Source organism: Gordionus sp. m RMFG-2023, chromosome 5 (genome assembly GCF_954871325.1).
Source record: "Gordionus sp. m RMFG-2023 chromosome 5, tfGorSpeb1-WG-v2, whole genome shotgun sequence".
Classification (NCBI taxonomy): Eukaryota; Metazoa; Nematomorpha; class Gordioida; order Chordodea; family Parachordodidae; genus Gordionus; species Gordionus sp. m RMFG-2023.
The window spans coordinates 10,449,856-10,468,385 of NC_088779.1; the positions used below are offsets into that span (position 1 = coordinate 10,449,856).

The window sequence follows — 18,530 nt, forward strand, 5'->3', positions numbered from 1 at the left end:
TTTGGTTTAATTATGCTCTCTTATTTTATAGCTAACTTTATTTCAAATTCAAATATATATTTTTAAATAAAAATTGAAAATTGAATAAGTCGATAAAATAACATCGAAAAAACTGCCATAGATCCAATAATGATATGAACTAGACTCCTGCTTCATTTATTTATACCCAGCAAGCTCCAATTTTTTTAAAATCCAACAATTTGGCTATTTTTTTTTCAGAATATCGTGTCTAATGCTATCCAAGCTTTTATTTTAGAAATACATCTAATATAAAATGATCCAACCTGAGATAAATTGAAAAAGAAGATTGAATTGAGGAATAAAAAACTAAAAAAATTTTAATATATTTCTAAATCATAAAACCTCAATAAGCTGAAAGATTGCATATTTCTAAAGGAACTGCTCACAATATTCAAAGAAACATTATCAAACGCCATGCAAATAAAACATATTTTACCAAATAAACAAAGAAAACATCTTATTTTATTTCATAAATTAACTATATATTATAATTTTGTATACAACTATTTAATAATAATATACATTAAAATTTTGTATAAGTTTATGTATATGTTAGCGGCAACGTGTTTTTCCGGCAATGTTATTCAAAAATTATTTTAGAGCCTTTTTGTAAATTTAAAAATCTCATCTTACCGGAAATGTATTACATCATATTTGGAATACCGACCCTATAAATTTCAGACTATTTTGACATAAATTTATGAACCTATAATTCAATTTATATTCGTTTTTCCTTAGATTTTTATATATAACATATATAAGCATAACTTTACTCATGATTTTGATCAATCGAATAAAAAATATTGAAAATGTTAAACATAATCTCACTTTTTGTTAAATTATAAATTAACAGATAGTAAAATGTTTTTTTTAAAAAAATTTAAAATTATTGATAAATTGGGCAACTGTCTATGTTGAACAAAATTCTTGCTTACAATGGTGCCCAAATTAGACTGGTTTGGTTGTCAATATAATTGTAAAAGTGAGAAGGATGGATCTAATCAATATAAACAGGGTTTATAAGATAGATCAATAGCATAGCCATGAAATTCATTAAAAATAAGCTGTTATCCATTTCTCCAGTATTTTTATTGAAATTTTCACAATTTTTGAAAATATTCTCGGTAACAAGTAAGTATTTTAGTAATTTTACCAGATATATAATTGTCAATATATCTTCTTTTTTTTAAAAAAGATTTACAATAAATACATTTTTTGTAAAATATTTTAATAGCTTTGACATAAACAAATTTCCCATTATTTTAATTATATTACCAAGTGAAATAAATTCCTTATTTTAATTAATTTCTACATTTTAAGATTTTTGATATGAAATACTAAAATTAAAAATGATCCAGAATATATTAGCTTGCAATACATAGGACTGCGACCCAATATGAAGAATGGATAATCCGACAAGTCGAAAATTCCGAAAGCCCAGCCCACAAAAAATTATAACAGGTTGGGCCAGACAATTCATACATAAAAAAACAGTAGATCTCAAAAATATCGTTTATTTTGATTAATACTATTTTAATAAAAATTTACAATATTCTTATTTCTATATTTTTTAAGAGTTGTTTAACTAAATTACTAAATTTATAAATAAAAAAGTAATTCTCAAAAAATTAAACAAATTATCTATGATAAGATCCAAGTACAAGTACCTAATACAGATATCAAAACACAATCGATTTATAAAATGGTTGTATAGAAATAGGCAGTCATAAATTAGAGATATAGGAGCCTTAATTGAAATTGGGGAAAAAATTAGATGTAGCTATAAATTAAAAATTTGATGGTTGGGAACATTGATAATATTTTATTATATAATGGTAACCTCGAGGATTTTATTTTTTTATTCTAATTATTTGTAATATAATAATTATACATGAAAACATTTATATTATTATATTAAAACGAAACATAATAATTAATTTTTTTTATTACTTTATCCAGTAATTTAATTTTAATGACTTGTTTATATTAAACGAAATTATAATATATTAAATGGATTATATAAATTATCTATACCTGTATTTGCAATACTGAAATATATTGCAAGTAATTTTCATTAACTTTAATCAAAATAAAGTATGGTTTAAAATTGTTGACTTAAATTTTTAATGCACAAGTCATTGTTGTAATAAAATTTTTAACTTTATATTAGATAATTTAAAGTCTTGTAGGCAGGCGCATAAATTGAGCATTAGCGTTTTGCCGCACTTTCTTCACAAAGGATGTAACGCACCCCTCGTTTTAAATGATATTGCCTAAGTTGATTCAAAATTATAACTAAGTTATATAAAAGGAATTGGTTTCTGTAAATTATTATATTATCGTCTGATTTCATTAATTTTTAAATATTCCATTTTAAAAGATTACTAAGTTATTTTTTTTAGGTTTTATATAATATTGCAAAATAAATAAATGTAAAAATATTAAAAAAAACAAATTAAGTTTCTAACTCCAAACGATAATTTGACCAATTTGTACGATACGATTTGAAATGGATTATTTGCGTTTGCAACGGAGCATTTGAAACGCTCAATTTTTGACACTATTATGAAGTAAAATTTGTTTAATTTGGGCATAATTTATCATGACCAATATTAGTTAGTAAAAATTCAATTGGGAGTTCCTATTTGGCCAAATCAGGGATTTGTGTGAATTATCAAGAGCCCAAATTAGACGAATTTTACTGCATAGTCAATAAGATTTAATATTTTCAATATTTACATTCATTTTCTCTTTCAGTAATAGTTTTGGGTATTTTTCTTATTCGATTCGAATAAATGAACTTATTTTATTCTCTATATTATTATCGGCAAAAATAAACTCTACCTGAGAAAGATAGATATTATTATCTATTTAATCATGATATCTCTCCCAATTAAAACATGCGCGTTTAATCATTTCAAATTTTGTTATATTACATATTATTAGACAAAGAATATATTTTTAATCAAATCAACAAAAATGTCATCATAACAGAATTGAATATTTATTTTTTAATTATAAAAAAATATTATTATCATATAAAATAAACATTGTGATATGATTTAATTCTAATAACAAATTTTAATAATGAATTTAGAATATTTATAAATAGCATTATGGTATATTACATTTAAAAAAAAGATTAATTATTATAATGGCAATATGCACTTATAGAAAATTGCAAAGTTTTAATTATTCTATAATCGAATATTACACAATTAATTTTAATGATCTAAATTATATATTTTATTGAAAATAATCTGGATTTGTTGTATTCCATATTAAATCAACCAAAAAAAGTCGATTCTCAACCCGACCCCCTTCGATTTTTTTAAAAATTTGCATGTTTATAGTATTTTTTTCTTTTTTTTTCTCTTTAGCTTTCACCTTTTCTGGTGGTAAGCTCCTTCAACATCTCTCTCCACTTTATGTTATTCGTACAATCTCTTTTATCTATTTTATACTTCTTTATATTGGCTCTAACTTTATGGCCCCATTGAAGTTTTGGCCTTCCTCTTTTACGTTTGCCCATCACTTCCAAACTCTTAACTTTATTTCCTATGTAGTTCATAGGCCTTCTCATTGCGTGTCCATACCACCTAAGTCTATTTACCATTAATTTAGTCTTAATAGGCACTACCTTTAAACTACTTAGTATTCTTGTACTGCGCACTTTATCCTTTCTTGTTACCCCAGCAATCATCCTCAGCATTCTCATCTCCATGGTTTGTAGACTTCTCTCGTCTGATTCTTTGGTTGGCCATGTTTCCCAACTATATAGAATAGTTGGTTGTATTATGGAACTTTTTCCCTTTAATTTGTGTGGGATTCTTTTATCAAATAGCACTCCAGATAAAGATCTCCACTTTAGCCACCCTTGATTAATCTTACTCTTTATCTCTTTTTCTATTGTGCCGTTTGTTTGTATAGTGGAGCCCAAATATTTGCAGCTTTCAATTGCCGATATCTGCCATTCATTTATATCAATACTCTCTGTTTCATCTCCTCCTATCACCATATACTCCGTCTTTTCTCTATTTACTTTTAATCCGTGCGTTTCTAGGATATTTATCCAACTCACTAGTCTTTCTTTCATTTCATCCTTAGATTCGGCAAGTATCACAATATCATCTGCAAATATCATATTCCACGGGACTGTTTGAGGTATAGACTGTGCTAATACATCTATTACTGTAATGAAGAGAAGTGGGCTGAGAGCCGACCCTTGATGAACTCCTTCGGCTATTGTGAAGCCTGCTGAAGTACCTGTTGTGCTACGGACCATTGTTGTATGGCCCATATACATATCCTGTATTATTCTTATATATTTTTCGGGAACATTTTTGTGGCGTAGCGCCCACCAGATAAGTTTTCTTGGGATTCTATCAAAGGCCTTTTCTAGATCGAGAAAGACCATGTGTAGCTTTTTGTTCTTTTCCCTGTATTTTTCACTCATTTGCCTAATTGCGTGGATAGCATCGGTTGTTGATCTTCCAGGCATAAATCCGAACTGAGTCTCTCCTATTTCGATTATATCTCTTAATCTTTTTTCTATTATTTTTTCGTATAGTTTTAGACAGTGTGACATTAGTTTTATGCCCCTGTAATTTTGACAATTATGTGGATCCCCTTTATTTTTGAAGATAGGAACTAGATAGCTCTGCCTCCATTTTTGGGGAACCTCTTCATTTCCAAGTATCTTATTGTATAGATTTGTGAGAAGATGTATTCCATCATCTCCTAGTGCTTTAAGGCTTTCTATTGGAATATCGTCTGGACCCCTAGCTTTGTTGTTTTTCATATGCTTGAGGCATGTGATTATTTCTTGTTCTGTTATAGGTTGTACAAGGTATTGACAAGGGGAGTGTTCGTCGAGATGCAATATGTGGGAATTAAAGTTGAGAAGCTCCTGAAAATATTCTCTCCATCTACTCATTATTTCTTTTTCCTTTATTATCAATTTCCCATCATTATTTTCGATTACTTTCGGAGCTCCGTTTATATCCCTAGAGTTCTTTTCTCGCTGTTTGGCTAATCTGTATATTTTATTTTGTCCTTCTTTGGTATGTAGATCTTCGTACATGTCATCGTATGCCATAGATTTGGCTCTAGCCACCGCTTTTGTAGCTAATCTCTTGGATTTTTTGTATCTTGTCTTGTCATCTGCGTTTTTGGATTTGTACCATATTTTATAAAGGGCTTTTTTCTCCTGTATAGTGGTTTGTACCTCTTCATTCCACCACCATAGTTCTTTATATGATTTGTTGCCTCCTCTTGTCAAGCCTAGTGTCGATTTGGCAGTGTCTATTAATCTGGATGAAAGGTCTGTCCACATTTTTTCACTGACTTGTGAGGAATCTATTGTTTCAATGTTTGCATTGATTGCAAAGGCATCTGTCATTGTTTTTAATTTGCCCCATTTGATGCATGGTTCCAGTTTTATCTTGTTTTGAGTGGATTTATTTGAGATGTGTAAATCCATGACTAGTAGCTTGTGTTGTGCGGCGATATCTTCTCCTGGGATGACTTTGCAGTCTATTACATCTTTTAATCTTCTGCAAGAGAATAGTATGTAATCTATCTGTGTTTTCCTTGTACCACTTTCGTATGTTATTAAATGACAATTTTTTTCCTATAGGTGTTGGTTAAGGCAAAGTCGAAGGTTTGCGCAAATTTCAGTATATGCTCTCCTTCATCATTTCTTTCTCCATATCCAAAACCACCATGATGCCTTTTGTAGTTATCTCTTGCTTTCCCCACATGCGCATTTAAGTCACCACCAATTATGATCATCCTTAGGGATTTCCATTACAGCTTCATCAAGGATAGCTCTAAAGTCATCTTTCTCTTCCTTGCAACCCGTTTGAGGAGCATATACTGATAGGATGTGTAGTATTGATTGACCAATGCAGAGTTTTATCTTCATTAGTCTATCAGAGATCCTGTTGACTTCTACTACTGAAGAGGTTAGGTCTTGGCTGAGGATGATGCCGACACCGTTCCTATTGCTAACAAGTCCATTATAGTACAATTTATACCCATCTATCAAAGTTTTCTGTCCTTTCCATTTCGTCTCTTGTATACACGCTATATCAACTTGTCTCCTGTTCAACATTGATGCCAATTCTCTCGTCTTACCTTTAAGCGTCCCAATATTCAAACTTGCCAGTCTTGTCTTCTTTGCTTTGACCTTTACTTTATTTTTCACAGGATGGAGGTCTACACCCTGCGCGTCGCATGGAGGGAACGCCCTAGCTTTCATATTCATATTTTCATTTGTGTCCTTCATTTTGTTTATTGGACAGGTATCCTTAGCACCCGGCTGTCCAGGCCTGTCGGTGACCGGGGTGTCATCTCTAAGCTCCGAAATTCATCATACCATATGTGTTTACACATCAGTCATCGAAGAAAAACTTGAAAGTTTTTATGGTTCTTACCAGGATTGAACCCGCGTCCTTGTTCATGCTCGTGTTTCCAAGCCTACATCTTACCCATTAGGCCACCCACTAACAAATAAAAATGTAAAATTTTACATTTCAAATCGGTTTACTTCATGAGATATGGCCATCTTTATAAAGGCGTAAATTCCAAAATACACTATATTTAATTTTAAATATCTCAAAAAGTAATTAAAAGTATATTACCAAAAACCGGAAATGGCTATAAAATAAAAATTGCTCTTTTTTTTTCTTTAAATTTTTTTTTACAGATAGACATTATACTTCTTAATATTTGTACAAAATAGATTTGGACGAGTACAGGGCCAAAAGTTATTAGACTTTAAATATAAATAGTATGGCTTAATTACTATATTATACCAAATGTATAGTAATTTACGAAACAAATAAAAAGTAAATTCATTTGGGATCGGGCCGAATATTTTTTATAAATCTTTCTGGCCATGTTAGAAAAATTAGGCCCTATGCAGATCACTAGTAGACATTGTGTCATATTTAGCACATAAGTTTAGCTATTTTATTTTAGAAAGAAAATAATTGTAAAAATATTTATAACTTTATTTAGCTAATTAATGGGAAATTAATATTCTAATAAACATATTAATTAAATAATATCATAAATTAAATAATCTAATGGAATTAGAATAAAATTTGACTTTCATTTTTCCTTCCCTTGGAATAAATGAATGATATTTTTGTGTCCCGAGAATTCGTTTGGCCATTAAAAATCTATTTTCAAGATTGATTTCCATTCTTAAATATTCTACGTTGCTAACAAATATAGAATTAATTCCCGGGATATTGATTCTCGCATAATTATATAAGTCAATAGGAGTTATTATATGATTTTCATGAAGACGTTGCAGGCTTGCTCTAGCCACCAACCTCTTAGTAATTCCCCCTAAACTATCGCAAGGAGTTTTGCAATGTGCAGTTACAAAAAAATGTCATTCTCCCTTGATCCCAAAATCATTATAATGGTTGTAGAGGTTTACAAAGTTTTTTTGTTTTTATACTGGGTAACAGCTCCATCAGAAAAATAAAATATTATTGAATCTTATCAAATCTTTCTTTCAAGAATATAATTAATTTTATTTGAAATAAATGAAAGGAACAAGTATTTTGTTTGAGACAATCTGATATAATAATCTAGTAACTGAAATGTTTGATGATATCGCCTTCGCGGTAATAAATCATAAATGGATGAAATGTTGCCTGATTATTAGTCCAATGGAAACCTTGAGCGTGATCTTGAACTACAAAAGCGTAGTTCTCTGCAAAATCGGATATTATTAGATATTCCCCATCTCAAATTCGATTTTAATGACTTAAAAAATGAAGATTGTTCCGAAGAAATTAATGCATGAGGAATTAAATATTTAATTTTTCAATCAAATACTCAACAAATTCGTTGGCGGACTTTGTTAAAGTTGCGGTAAGCTGCCAACCATTGTTTAAATGTTATATAATCTATGGCATTATTATCAAATAATAAGTGTAATCTTTCTTTAAGTTCCAAAGTGCCAGGACACATATGGCATTTCCTTAAGTAACAGCAAGGCTGGGCTGGATTGCATAGACTTTGTGCAATGTAATGTTTATAATCTATGGTAGGAAATGGAAAGTTATGCTGGTTTGCAGTTAACTTATCTAATTTACCACCACTTAAAATTTTGATAAAATGTGCAGATATTGTATGCGTTTCAGACCCGCCTGCTAAAATACAGTTTTTTGGTCTCATGATAGCAAACTTGCTAAAACCTATCTTTATATTACTGTTTATTTCTTTAAAATTGGTAAATAATTCTTTTATATTACATAAAACTAATCTCTTTTGCACTTGGTTCTTTTTTCCATTAACTTTTATTGATATAAAATTATTCATACCTGGCATAAGTCTGCTGTTTTCATCAGAATTATAAAATTCTATTACTTTATTTGAAACGTCATTCGGAATTATTCTACTAGGTTTTATGCGTTATATTTATAATAATACAATACAATTTAGTAAATGTTGTTTTGAGTTTTTTAACATTTAATAAATGCAAAATAATCAGATTTTTTAGGATTTTAGTTTTAATGCTATTATTCATATTGCCCACTTTTTTAAAAAAATAATTACTCTATATTTGGTATAATATGGCATTTAAGCCATACTACTTATATTTAAAGTCTAATAACTTTTGGCCCTGTATTCGTCCCAATCTAGGATTTTGCACAGAAGTATAATGTCTATCTGTAAAAAAAATTTAAAAGAAAAAAAGAGCAATTTTTATTTTATAGCCATTTCCGGTTTTTGATAATAGACTTTTTTTCAATAAAATAAATTTTATGTCACATTAAAGAGCTATTCTAGAGCTATTTAATAAAATTTAAATCATGTCTTTAGCTTAATTACATTTTGAGATATTTAAAATTAAATATAGTGTATTTTTGAATTTCCGCCTTTCTAAAGATGGCCATATCTTATGAAGTAAGCTGAGTTGAGAATTAAAATTTTATATTTTTACTAGTTAGTATATAAACCAATGACTTACACTAATTATTATTAAAATTTCAAACGAGAGATTCCTATATCTGATGCAAACTTTATTAAAGAATTACCGGATCATCGAGATAATAAGTAAGCAAGTTATCAATTTAATAGTAGTTTTTAACATGAGAATAATTACTATATGTGTTACCAAAATGGCGGGTCCAGCTGATTTGCTTTTAACGACTCTTAAAAATGCATTTTAATGAATGAATCGTCAGTCTAGGTATTTAAAAATTATTCTTGTATCTATTTAAATATCAAATTCTCACCCCTTTTTGGATGTAAACTGCCTTTCCATAAAGCTTGGCAATATAGTTCTCCATTCCCGATATCCTAAAGCGTTTCACCTTTTCTATCCTAAATCGCCAAATTTCACACAATTGGAGACTTGAATACGGAGCAAAATTACTTTAAGCAGTTTATATACAAACTATACAAGCCAAAAAAAAACTGGAATTTTCCATTAAAACGACATTCCTTTGAATACTTACACCCGAGAGCTATTCAAAGGAAATTACCATTGATTTTTTTCACCTAAATTAAACCCAGGGTACAGATAATGATGACATATGACTGTTTATTAAAATTTGATGATTCCAGCCTCAGTTTTATGCTATCTAGTTTATGAATAGTTAGAAATCGTATCTATTTCTAGTTTAGACCTCTTAACCAAAGAAGAACTTAGAATTGCTATATGTTGTCGATGGGCTGAATTTAGTACCAACGTTATGCTTCCTCGGTGACACCTATATTAATGGCCTAGATTACCACCCTCTGCATTGTCTCTTTTCAAAAGGTAGATTGCTTAGGCAATAGACCATTAACTCGATCATCAATAGAGCGTTAAGATCAACAAATATTACTCCCACGCTAGAACTCACTTGCCTCAGATCTAACAGTCATGGGAATGACCCTAGTCCCCTGGAACCAATGCATACCCCTCGGTTCGGATTATGCTTGTGTAGATTGTTTTATCAGATTTTTTCTGTCAACCATTAGATAAAATATAAAGACCAATAAATATAGCCAGCTAAATAATATATGCCCGTTCTAGTAGTTTCAGATACCGGTGGATCATTTGGATCTCAAACCCTACAATTATTTAAAATAATATGGTAAAGGTTAGGTTTAATATTTTGAATATTCTTTTATTTTATTATTATTTTTTATAGATGTGAGTTGTTTATTTTTCAATATTTATAATAAAAATTTTATTTTATCGAACTTTTTTAATTGAATTTGAATTAAAGACATTGAATTTTTTAAAATGGTATAAAATTTATTGAAAATACTCAGTTATTTATAACTCCTATCAACCTAGCAGTATGATTGATGCTCTTTAGCTTAAATATAACAATTAATATTATAATATAATCGATTTACAAAATTATTCTCTTTGTTAGCCTTTTCCCGCATATATCATTTAATTTACTATGTTTAGCGCTTTTGTATAATATTTCTGACATCGTAAGAATAGTCTAAGTAAAATATTAACATGCTTATGCACATATATTCTTTAAAATAGAAGAGTTATAAGAGATAGCATAGATAAAAGATAGCATAGAAATATATTTTTATTTCTAATATTAATCTTACAAATTTGTCTTTCAATATAAATAAAGGCAAAAAACTAAGCTATGTATAAAAATATTATAATATAACATAAATGAAAATTAGAGCCTTTATATTGTGGGATTGTTGAAATTAAAGATTTATTCGGTATTTGAAAAATATGTTTCACATACATAATATAAGGAATGAATTATAAGCATGATTAATATAATATCTATTTTTATAAATGTATAAATAAGTTGTATCTTTTGTATGTTTGTTGGCATAAATTAATATTTTTATATGATTTATATAAAATAATATAATATAATTTTCTTTTAAAAAATAAGAAAAGATATACGCGATAAATATATATTATTTTTACATAAAATAAAACAGTTTTGTAGTTTGTTGTGCACTATTTTAATATTTAAAAAGATTCTTATTAATATGACAACAGTAGTAAAAGGATATTTTATATAATAAAAATTCAATCACATAGTTACATCAAAATATTATAATAATTGGATTGTTGCTCATTACATTTTTTTTCCCAATTGTCGTGGTTTTAAAAATATTTCAAAATCGAAATCAAATTTTATTTTATATAATAATTTTAGATAACATACTATAAGAAGGAATAAGTTTTATAGGCCTGAATTGGGATATAATGGTTTATTATGCTATTGCTAATTAGTCAGCTATGCCTACGAGTAAATTATTCAGGTTTGGCTTTTATTGTCCCCCTCCCCATTTAATTTTAACACGATCTAAATTTTTAATATTACGATCGTCTTGATAGCAATTTTTTTTTTCAAATTTAAAAATATTTAATAATTTGGTCTTTCGGAAAATCATTAAACGAGTTTTCACTATAATCAAATAGCAATGGTGGTGTTACATCGTTATTATTATTAAGTTTATTATTCAAATTATTTAAATTTATAGGTAATTTGTAGGTTATATTCAATGTAGGATGTGAAATGTTGTCTTCAGTATTGTCGTAAATATTGGGATGTGTTTTATTTATATACGAAGAGGAAGCTAAATAGTTATTTTTTTTTGAGACAGTTAAATAAATCTTTTGAGCACTAATGTTGACAGAAGGAACTTGACGAGATAAATCTTCTGTTTTGACGAGGGAATTACTATAGGTAGGGAAATATTTTTTCTTCTTTCCGTTTATATTATTATCATGAGATAATTTTTTGAGGCTGTTATCGGTTAGATCGCAACAATAACCAACGCACGAATAAATCAGCTGTCTTATGGTGATTGTTAAAAAGTGGTTAAACGTATCACGGAATTGCTTGCTCATGCGACAATATATGAAAAAATTTAAGGGATAACTGGCTAGAATAGAGAAATCTATCATTATCGAAAGAACCGTTGCCACGTCATAATTCATGACCGGAATTTCAAACGTGTTTTCGATGATATGTAACACAAAAATAATACCTAACGGTATTTCTACTATCAAAAATACGGTTACCACCAAAACCAACATATGTGTGGTAGAATTCGTCTCTCTAACTTTTCTTTCGTCGCCTTGCGTTCCTGTATTTTTTTTATTTTGATTGTTTATATCTTTCACTAACAAACGTTGCCGCCTCTCAATGGCTTTACGCATCGCGTGTATTAGTAATCCATTTAAAACTACAAGGGATGTACAAGGAACAACATGAACAAAGACTACTCTAAACCAATAATAAAGATTATAAAATATATTTTCTAATGGTATCAACCATCCTGATGTGTGAAATGCACAATGTGAAACCAATATTTTGGGGAAGTTATTATTTTTATAGTTATTAGATAGCCATATATTATTCCCGTGCGCAGAGTTACTATTATTTAAAATAGTTTCTTCCCATTTTGAATTGGATAGAATGTTTCTGATATCTTGAGCTTCCATAAGTAATTTTATAGTATAATTAAACGGATTGCTATTAATATTGATAATTGATGGTAAATCAATATATTGATTAATGTGAGACAAATTATCATTAATAAAATTCGAATATCCCCACTCTCTTAACTGATAATTCCAATCAACATCTATTTCGGTAAAGACCTGCTCAAAAAATCGGGGCAAATTGTAAAGCACCGATATGGTATATATGATAGCAACAGTCATTAACACTTTAGGTATGGTACACCAAGAACGAGCTATGGCTGAATAGCACACATACAAGTATCTCTGAACGGCTAAAGTTGTAATCAACCATATGGAAGCGGTGTGAAATATGGTAGGTATATGCATTACTCCCATGGAAAAGTATTTGCACCATGCTAAGTTGACAGGCTCCTTATACCCCCTTAAAATATAAAAATGAATCATCCAAGGTAGAGGAAACAAACCAGTCAACATATCAGAAATGGCCATGCAAGCTAAAAGTGTATTGGTGGGCGTTCGCATGTGCTTGTGTAAGAGAACGATTACGATAAAAGAGTTAGTGATGAGCGTTATAAATATGAGAGCTGTGCCAGCATAACCTAAAAAGGGCACGGCGTATTTTAAAGGCTTTGTTCTCAAAAAATTGATTGGCTTATATTTGGAACCTTTTGAATCTTTTATATCATTATCATCATTATTATTATTATATGTTCGCTGAATATCATTGCGTTTTATTCTAGTAGTCTTGGTGTATATATTTGTAGAGGATCGTAAGAACAGTCCAGATGATAAATTTTTAACGGACGAGGCTAGGCATCGTATTATGATATTATTCAAGGATGGTGATAAAAGGAATGTAGGATACTTAGTTTTGCTGAATGATGAGTTAAATAACGCGTTATGGTACGATTTTATAAAATTTCTCCTCTTAAATCTTTCGTGTCTCAAGTGACGGTCCCTTGATATATTATAATATTTATAATTTACAATATAGTGGCATATTTCACTAAGTTCGTTGTCCGTTTCATGTTTAGATAGATTAATGTTATGATTCACTATGTCTGGCAATATTTTGATGTCATTAAAAAGATAAAATTCGGAATTTTTTAATTTGATATTTTTTGAGATATTCAATGAAATATATATAGGAGTTATAGTGAAAATTATGAGGAAATTGACGTTTTTCACGATAAATTTAAGCGAAATCATTGTTATCAAAAAACAGGAATCAATAAGCCAGTCAGTCACATTTCGTTCATTCTTAAAAAATTAATCACCAAATTGTTTCTCATTTGAAGGATTGATTTTTATTTATCAAAGAAGTGGGATATAAGGAGAGAAATAGGTGGAAACTATTCAATTAGGTTGATTATATTTCCTGTTAATAAATAAATTTAAAAATATGTATTAGTACATAATAAAACTGTGGAATATTAATGGACTTAATTAAAAAATTATTAATAAACCTTTTTTTTTATAAAAAGAAATGATGGCCATTTTTATAGGTTTGGCCGGTACAATTTTATATATTTATATTTAGGCTATAAAGTTATAATAATAAAAAGGATCTTTGATCCTGAAAAGGGACTTGATTTATGGTCATTTGTGTTATGCGAATATTATGATTATTCCATAAATTTATAATGGATATTTTCTCTTTAACAACTTTTAAAAAAATTATCAATAAAATGTCAAAAACATCATAAAACCTATGAATAAAATTTTTAAAAAAAGAAGAAAATTTAATTTCATAACAATCCCATCGGTTTAAAAAAATTTCTTTATTGATTTTTTAATTTGTATAAATTCAAATATTTAAAAAAATTCAACAAATTTAAAACCTTTTAAATATTTTTATTATTATTAAATTAAATACAATATAAATTTGATATGATATAAACGTTAAATTTGTATCTTCAAATCCAATTTTGAGATTAAAATAAGTTGTTGATAATTTAAAAAAGAGGAGAACTAATTGTTAACGATATCAAAAAAATTGATAAAATTTATAAGCCTACTTGATATTAAATACATTGAAAAGTCGCTTAAATTTGATTTAAAATAATCAAATATTAAATTTTTTTTAAAATTTATTACTGTTAATTTTAAGTACATTTTTTTGATAAATGTAAACCTTTTAATTTTACTATCAATTTCAATAGTGGGGAATTCTATGCATAGATAGCTTTATTTTTCAAATTATAGATTTACGCACTTAATTCAGTCGCGCAAAGAAAGACTAATGAAAAATTAAATGCAAAATTATAATAATTCATCCTAATTTATTAGCAAATATTTAGACTTCTTTATGTACGCCTATTTTTAAAATTAAAAATTTTGTTTTTATATATGGTCAGTAGGCCTTTTTTTGAGGGGGGGGGGTCTTTAAAAATTAACGACATTATTTTTTTTTAAATAATGAAACTTAAAAGGGAACCTCTATAGATTTTCTACCATCCATAATACTATTAAAAATGACTTTTCAAAAATGGACATTTTAAAAACCACTTTATAGACTATTCATTATGGTATGATAATAAGAAATGACAAGAGCATAACTTTAAGTTTATGATTTTTAAATTTGGCCTTCTTAGTTAAATATAAAAACGTAGCTGCTGTTTTAATTTTTAATTTAATTAATCCATTTCTTTCAAGTCATATAAACTTAAAATTTATAATAGATTTTTTAGGATGAACATTATTTAATTATAGGATTTTAAAAATTTAGATGTAATATATATTTTTTAAAATTTTTTTTAGCGTTAATTTAAAATATTTAGCACTATATAAAATTAAGTATTACAGATGTTATATTATGAATTCTGTCAAATCAAATAAATTTTACATTGAAGTAATTTATTAACATTTTTATAATACTATTTATTTTATAAATAAGAAGGATGAATAGAAAGTTAGAAACATTTTTATAAGAAAATGCTATATAAATAAAACTCTTTTATATTAACTAAAATGAATTCAAACTTCTTTTATATTAGAAACTTTAAATTAATATTCTTAACTGAAAGATGAAACGAAAATATAATTTAGAAGTTCTTTAAAATCATATATAAATTTTTTTTTATGTCTATATATAATTTATAATGTGTGTCATTAACACATAATATTGTTTATTAAATAAAATAATTATATTTGTTACGGAAGAGTTATTTTCCATTTGTCAAGTTAAGATTTAGAACAGACTCTAAAACGTTGAGTTGAAAAAATTGACGAGATATATACGCCGACGCGGTTTTTGAACTTATTAAAAAGTAGTTTGAAATTTTCCCGGAAATTATGACTCATTAAACAATACACGACAAAATTAAAAGGATAACTAGCCAATATAGAGAAATCAGTTATGCAACTTATCACTTGAATAGCGTTATAATCGATAAATTTCAGATTGAATGTCTGGGATAAGATATGGAAAATAAACAATATTCCGACCGGAATTTCGACCACCAAGGCTAATGACACAACGACAATAAGCATGGAAGTGGTTTGCTTGGTTTGTTTCATCTTGCGCCATGCCTTCATATTGTTGATATAATTTATAGAACCATAAGCGTCAACAGATTTTTCACGCGCGGTGTCAAAGAAAGAGTTTACACTAGTGATGGCTGTTTTTGTGGAGGGATCAAATTTGCTTTCAGCAATGGAGCCCTTATCCCTTAAAATAGCTATAAGATTTAAGTTTTTCTCAGGTAATGCTGAGCCTAGATTAGCGATATAATCAGATGAGTCAATTATGTCTTCATCCTTTTTAGGATTATATTTGGAATTTTCATCATGTTTGATGATGGCGGAAACCTGATCATCTTCGTTTTCAAACGTCGAATCCCCAGCAGTCATTTTACTACTGTAATCAAGGGGTTTCTTCGAAATTATTTGTATATTTCTATTACCTTTCATATTAGATCTAACCTCTGAAGGCATCAAGGCTGTATTCAGATAAGTCGTTTTAGTTTGCATGTTATTTAATACCTGGTCATTTTCGTCAAATTCCTTGTAATTTGTTTTGACCTCATTTTTAAATTTAACCTTACGAGTGAGATCAAATATTTTGAATCGGGATTTTTTCTTTTTCAAGCTTTTGAGAAGCATGTAATGTTGTTTCTTCTGGCTATTCGTTAAAGTATACCGAGTCCTTTTGAGTGTCAAGATTAAAACGGCGTTTAAAACTACCATGACAGTGCACGGTACCAGGTGAACGAATAAGACTCTAAACCAGAAATAAAAATTGAAATATAAAACTTTCCAGCCAACCAGCCAATTAGAGTATCTATAAGCACAGTGCGTATCGTATTTATTTTTTATAGATTTGTAAACGTGCATAGATTTATTTAAGGTTATTATAGAATTCGCATGAAGAGAATTAATTAATGGGTTTATTCCAACCTCATCGATGTAACCTATCATGTAACCACTTGTATGAACCTTCAAAATATTATGGCTGGGAATTACTATATTAAAATCATTGTAAAACTTATTATTTGTCATGATGAGAGGTAACAACGTAATATTTTCAGGGAATTTACCATTATCGTGACCGATTGGTTCAATTACCAAATCGTCGTGAGTGTAGTTAACTTTTTGTAGTCTGAAATATTTGTAAGATACGTTAGTAAAGTGGCTCTCGTTGAAGAGGGTTTGCAGAGATCCGTTATAAAATTTCAGAAACGTGGATAAACGTTTTATTAATTTCCAATTCACATTCACGGCCAGGTATTCGCGTTCCAAAAATCGAGGTATATTGTAAAAAACGGCTAAGAGGGTTATACCGACTATAATGTAACATATTTTACTTAACGAACGCCAGTAATATCTAGTTACTGAGGAATAATAATGAGGTCTATCGTAATTGAAGAAGCATTTTATTCTATCCCTGTTTGAAGTGTAATACAAGTCTTTTTTGACTATCATTATACTGAGCAGAGTCTCCTTTATTCTTATGTATTGATCGTGGATACGAGAAAAATATTTAGTCATATTAACGTTATCTTGTGTTAAAGAGGTATTAGTTTCGCTAACCATTATTGTGATGCCAGGTAGCTCACTACTCTTTCTCGAATACGCAAGATCTGTGTATCGATTATGTATTGAACCACTTTTCTGGGATATAACATTAATCGATTTTAAATCTTCCCTATTTTTGATATGAGCATGATCTTCTCCGTTAAGATTCGACAGAGTCCCACCTATATGGACCGCATTGCTATTTTTGATCGATTTTGTATCGATTGGAAGTTTTTCATTACTTGAATCATTAAAGTTTTCTTTACCAGGTGCCAACTTTATTCCATCTTTTTTCAACTCTTGTAAACCTATCATGTTACGACATACGCAAATGTACCTGTGGACTGCCAAAGCGAGCACGAGCCAAACAGAAATGGTGTGAAAAATGGTAGGTAGGTATAAATTAGAAAAATCGTAGATCTTGCACCAAGTCAACCCGACGGGATGTTTAAAGTTACCGGCAGCGTAATAATAAAGAAACCAGGGAAGTGGGCTTAGCGCTGTTAGCATATCGGCTAAGGCCATCGCAGCTAACAACATGTTTGTCGGGGAAATCATGTTTTTACGCAATAATATAAGCACGATCAGGGTATTGGTGACTAATATGATCAAAATTAGCACTGGGGATATATAGCCGAATAAGGGCAGCGCTAAGAAAAGCGGTTTAGAATTAAAATTTTCGAAATAATATTGAGTAGACCGTTGAAAATCATTGCCAACGATATTCTCAATTTTAGAATCGTTGTCATCTGGGAGCCCGTACAATATGCTATTTTTCATTTTCTCGTATTAATAATGAATATCATTTTCGATTTTTTTTAGGACAAAGGCGAAATCACTTATATATTTATAAGATATTAATTTTTGAAGAATAAAAAAAAAAGAATGATCAAAAAATAGATATATATTTATATATAATTATTTTTATTGGTTTTTTTTTGTCAAAATAAATTCTATATGAAAAAGACATGTGATAAATAAATGTTATAATATATAAAAAAAAGAGGTTGTTAAAAATATTATAATTATTTATACGTATATTTTTTTTATA

At 28.7% G+C, this 18,530-nt stretch overlaps 1 protein-coding gene across 1 annotated transcript; it reads right to left on the reverse strand.

Moving 5' to 3' along the window:
* Positions 1–10,851: 10,851 nt before the first annotated feature.
* Positions 10,852–18,303, reverse strand: LOC135930149 (uncharacterized). The gene is made up of 2 exons (XM_065466933.1): positions 15,673–18,303; positions 10,852–13,728 (listed from the first exon to the last, which is right to left on the reverse strand). The coding sequence occupies exons 1-2, from the start codon at positions 18,257–18,259 to the stop codon at positions 11,387–11,389; spliced, it is 4,929 nt and encodes a 1,642-aa protein (XP_065323005.1). The 5' UTR covers positions 18,260–18,303; the 3' UTR covers positions 10,852–11,386.
* Positions 18,304–18,530: the final 227 nt, after the last annotated feature.

Coding starts and splice junctions, on each gene's coding strand:
- LOC135930149 (XM_065466933.1), bottom strand. CDS start 18,259: ATGAAAAATAGCATATTGTACGGGCTCCCAGATGACAACGATTCTAAA. Junction 13,729..15,672: donor GTCAATTTTTTCAACTCAAC/GTTTTAGAGTCT, acceptor GTGATTAATTTT/TTAAGAATGAACGAAATGTG.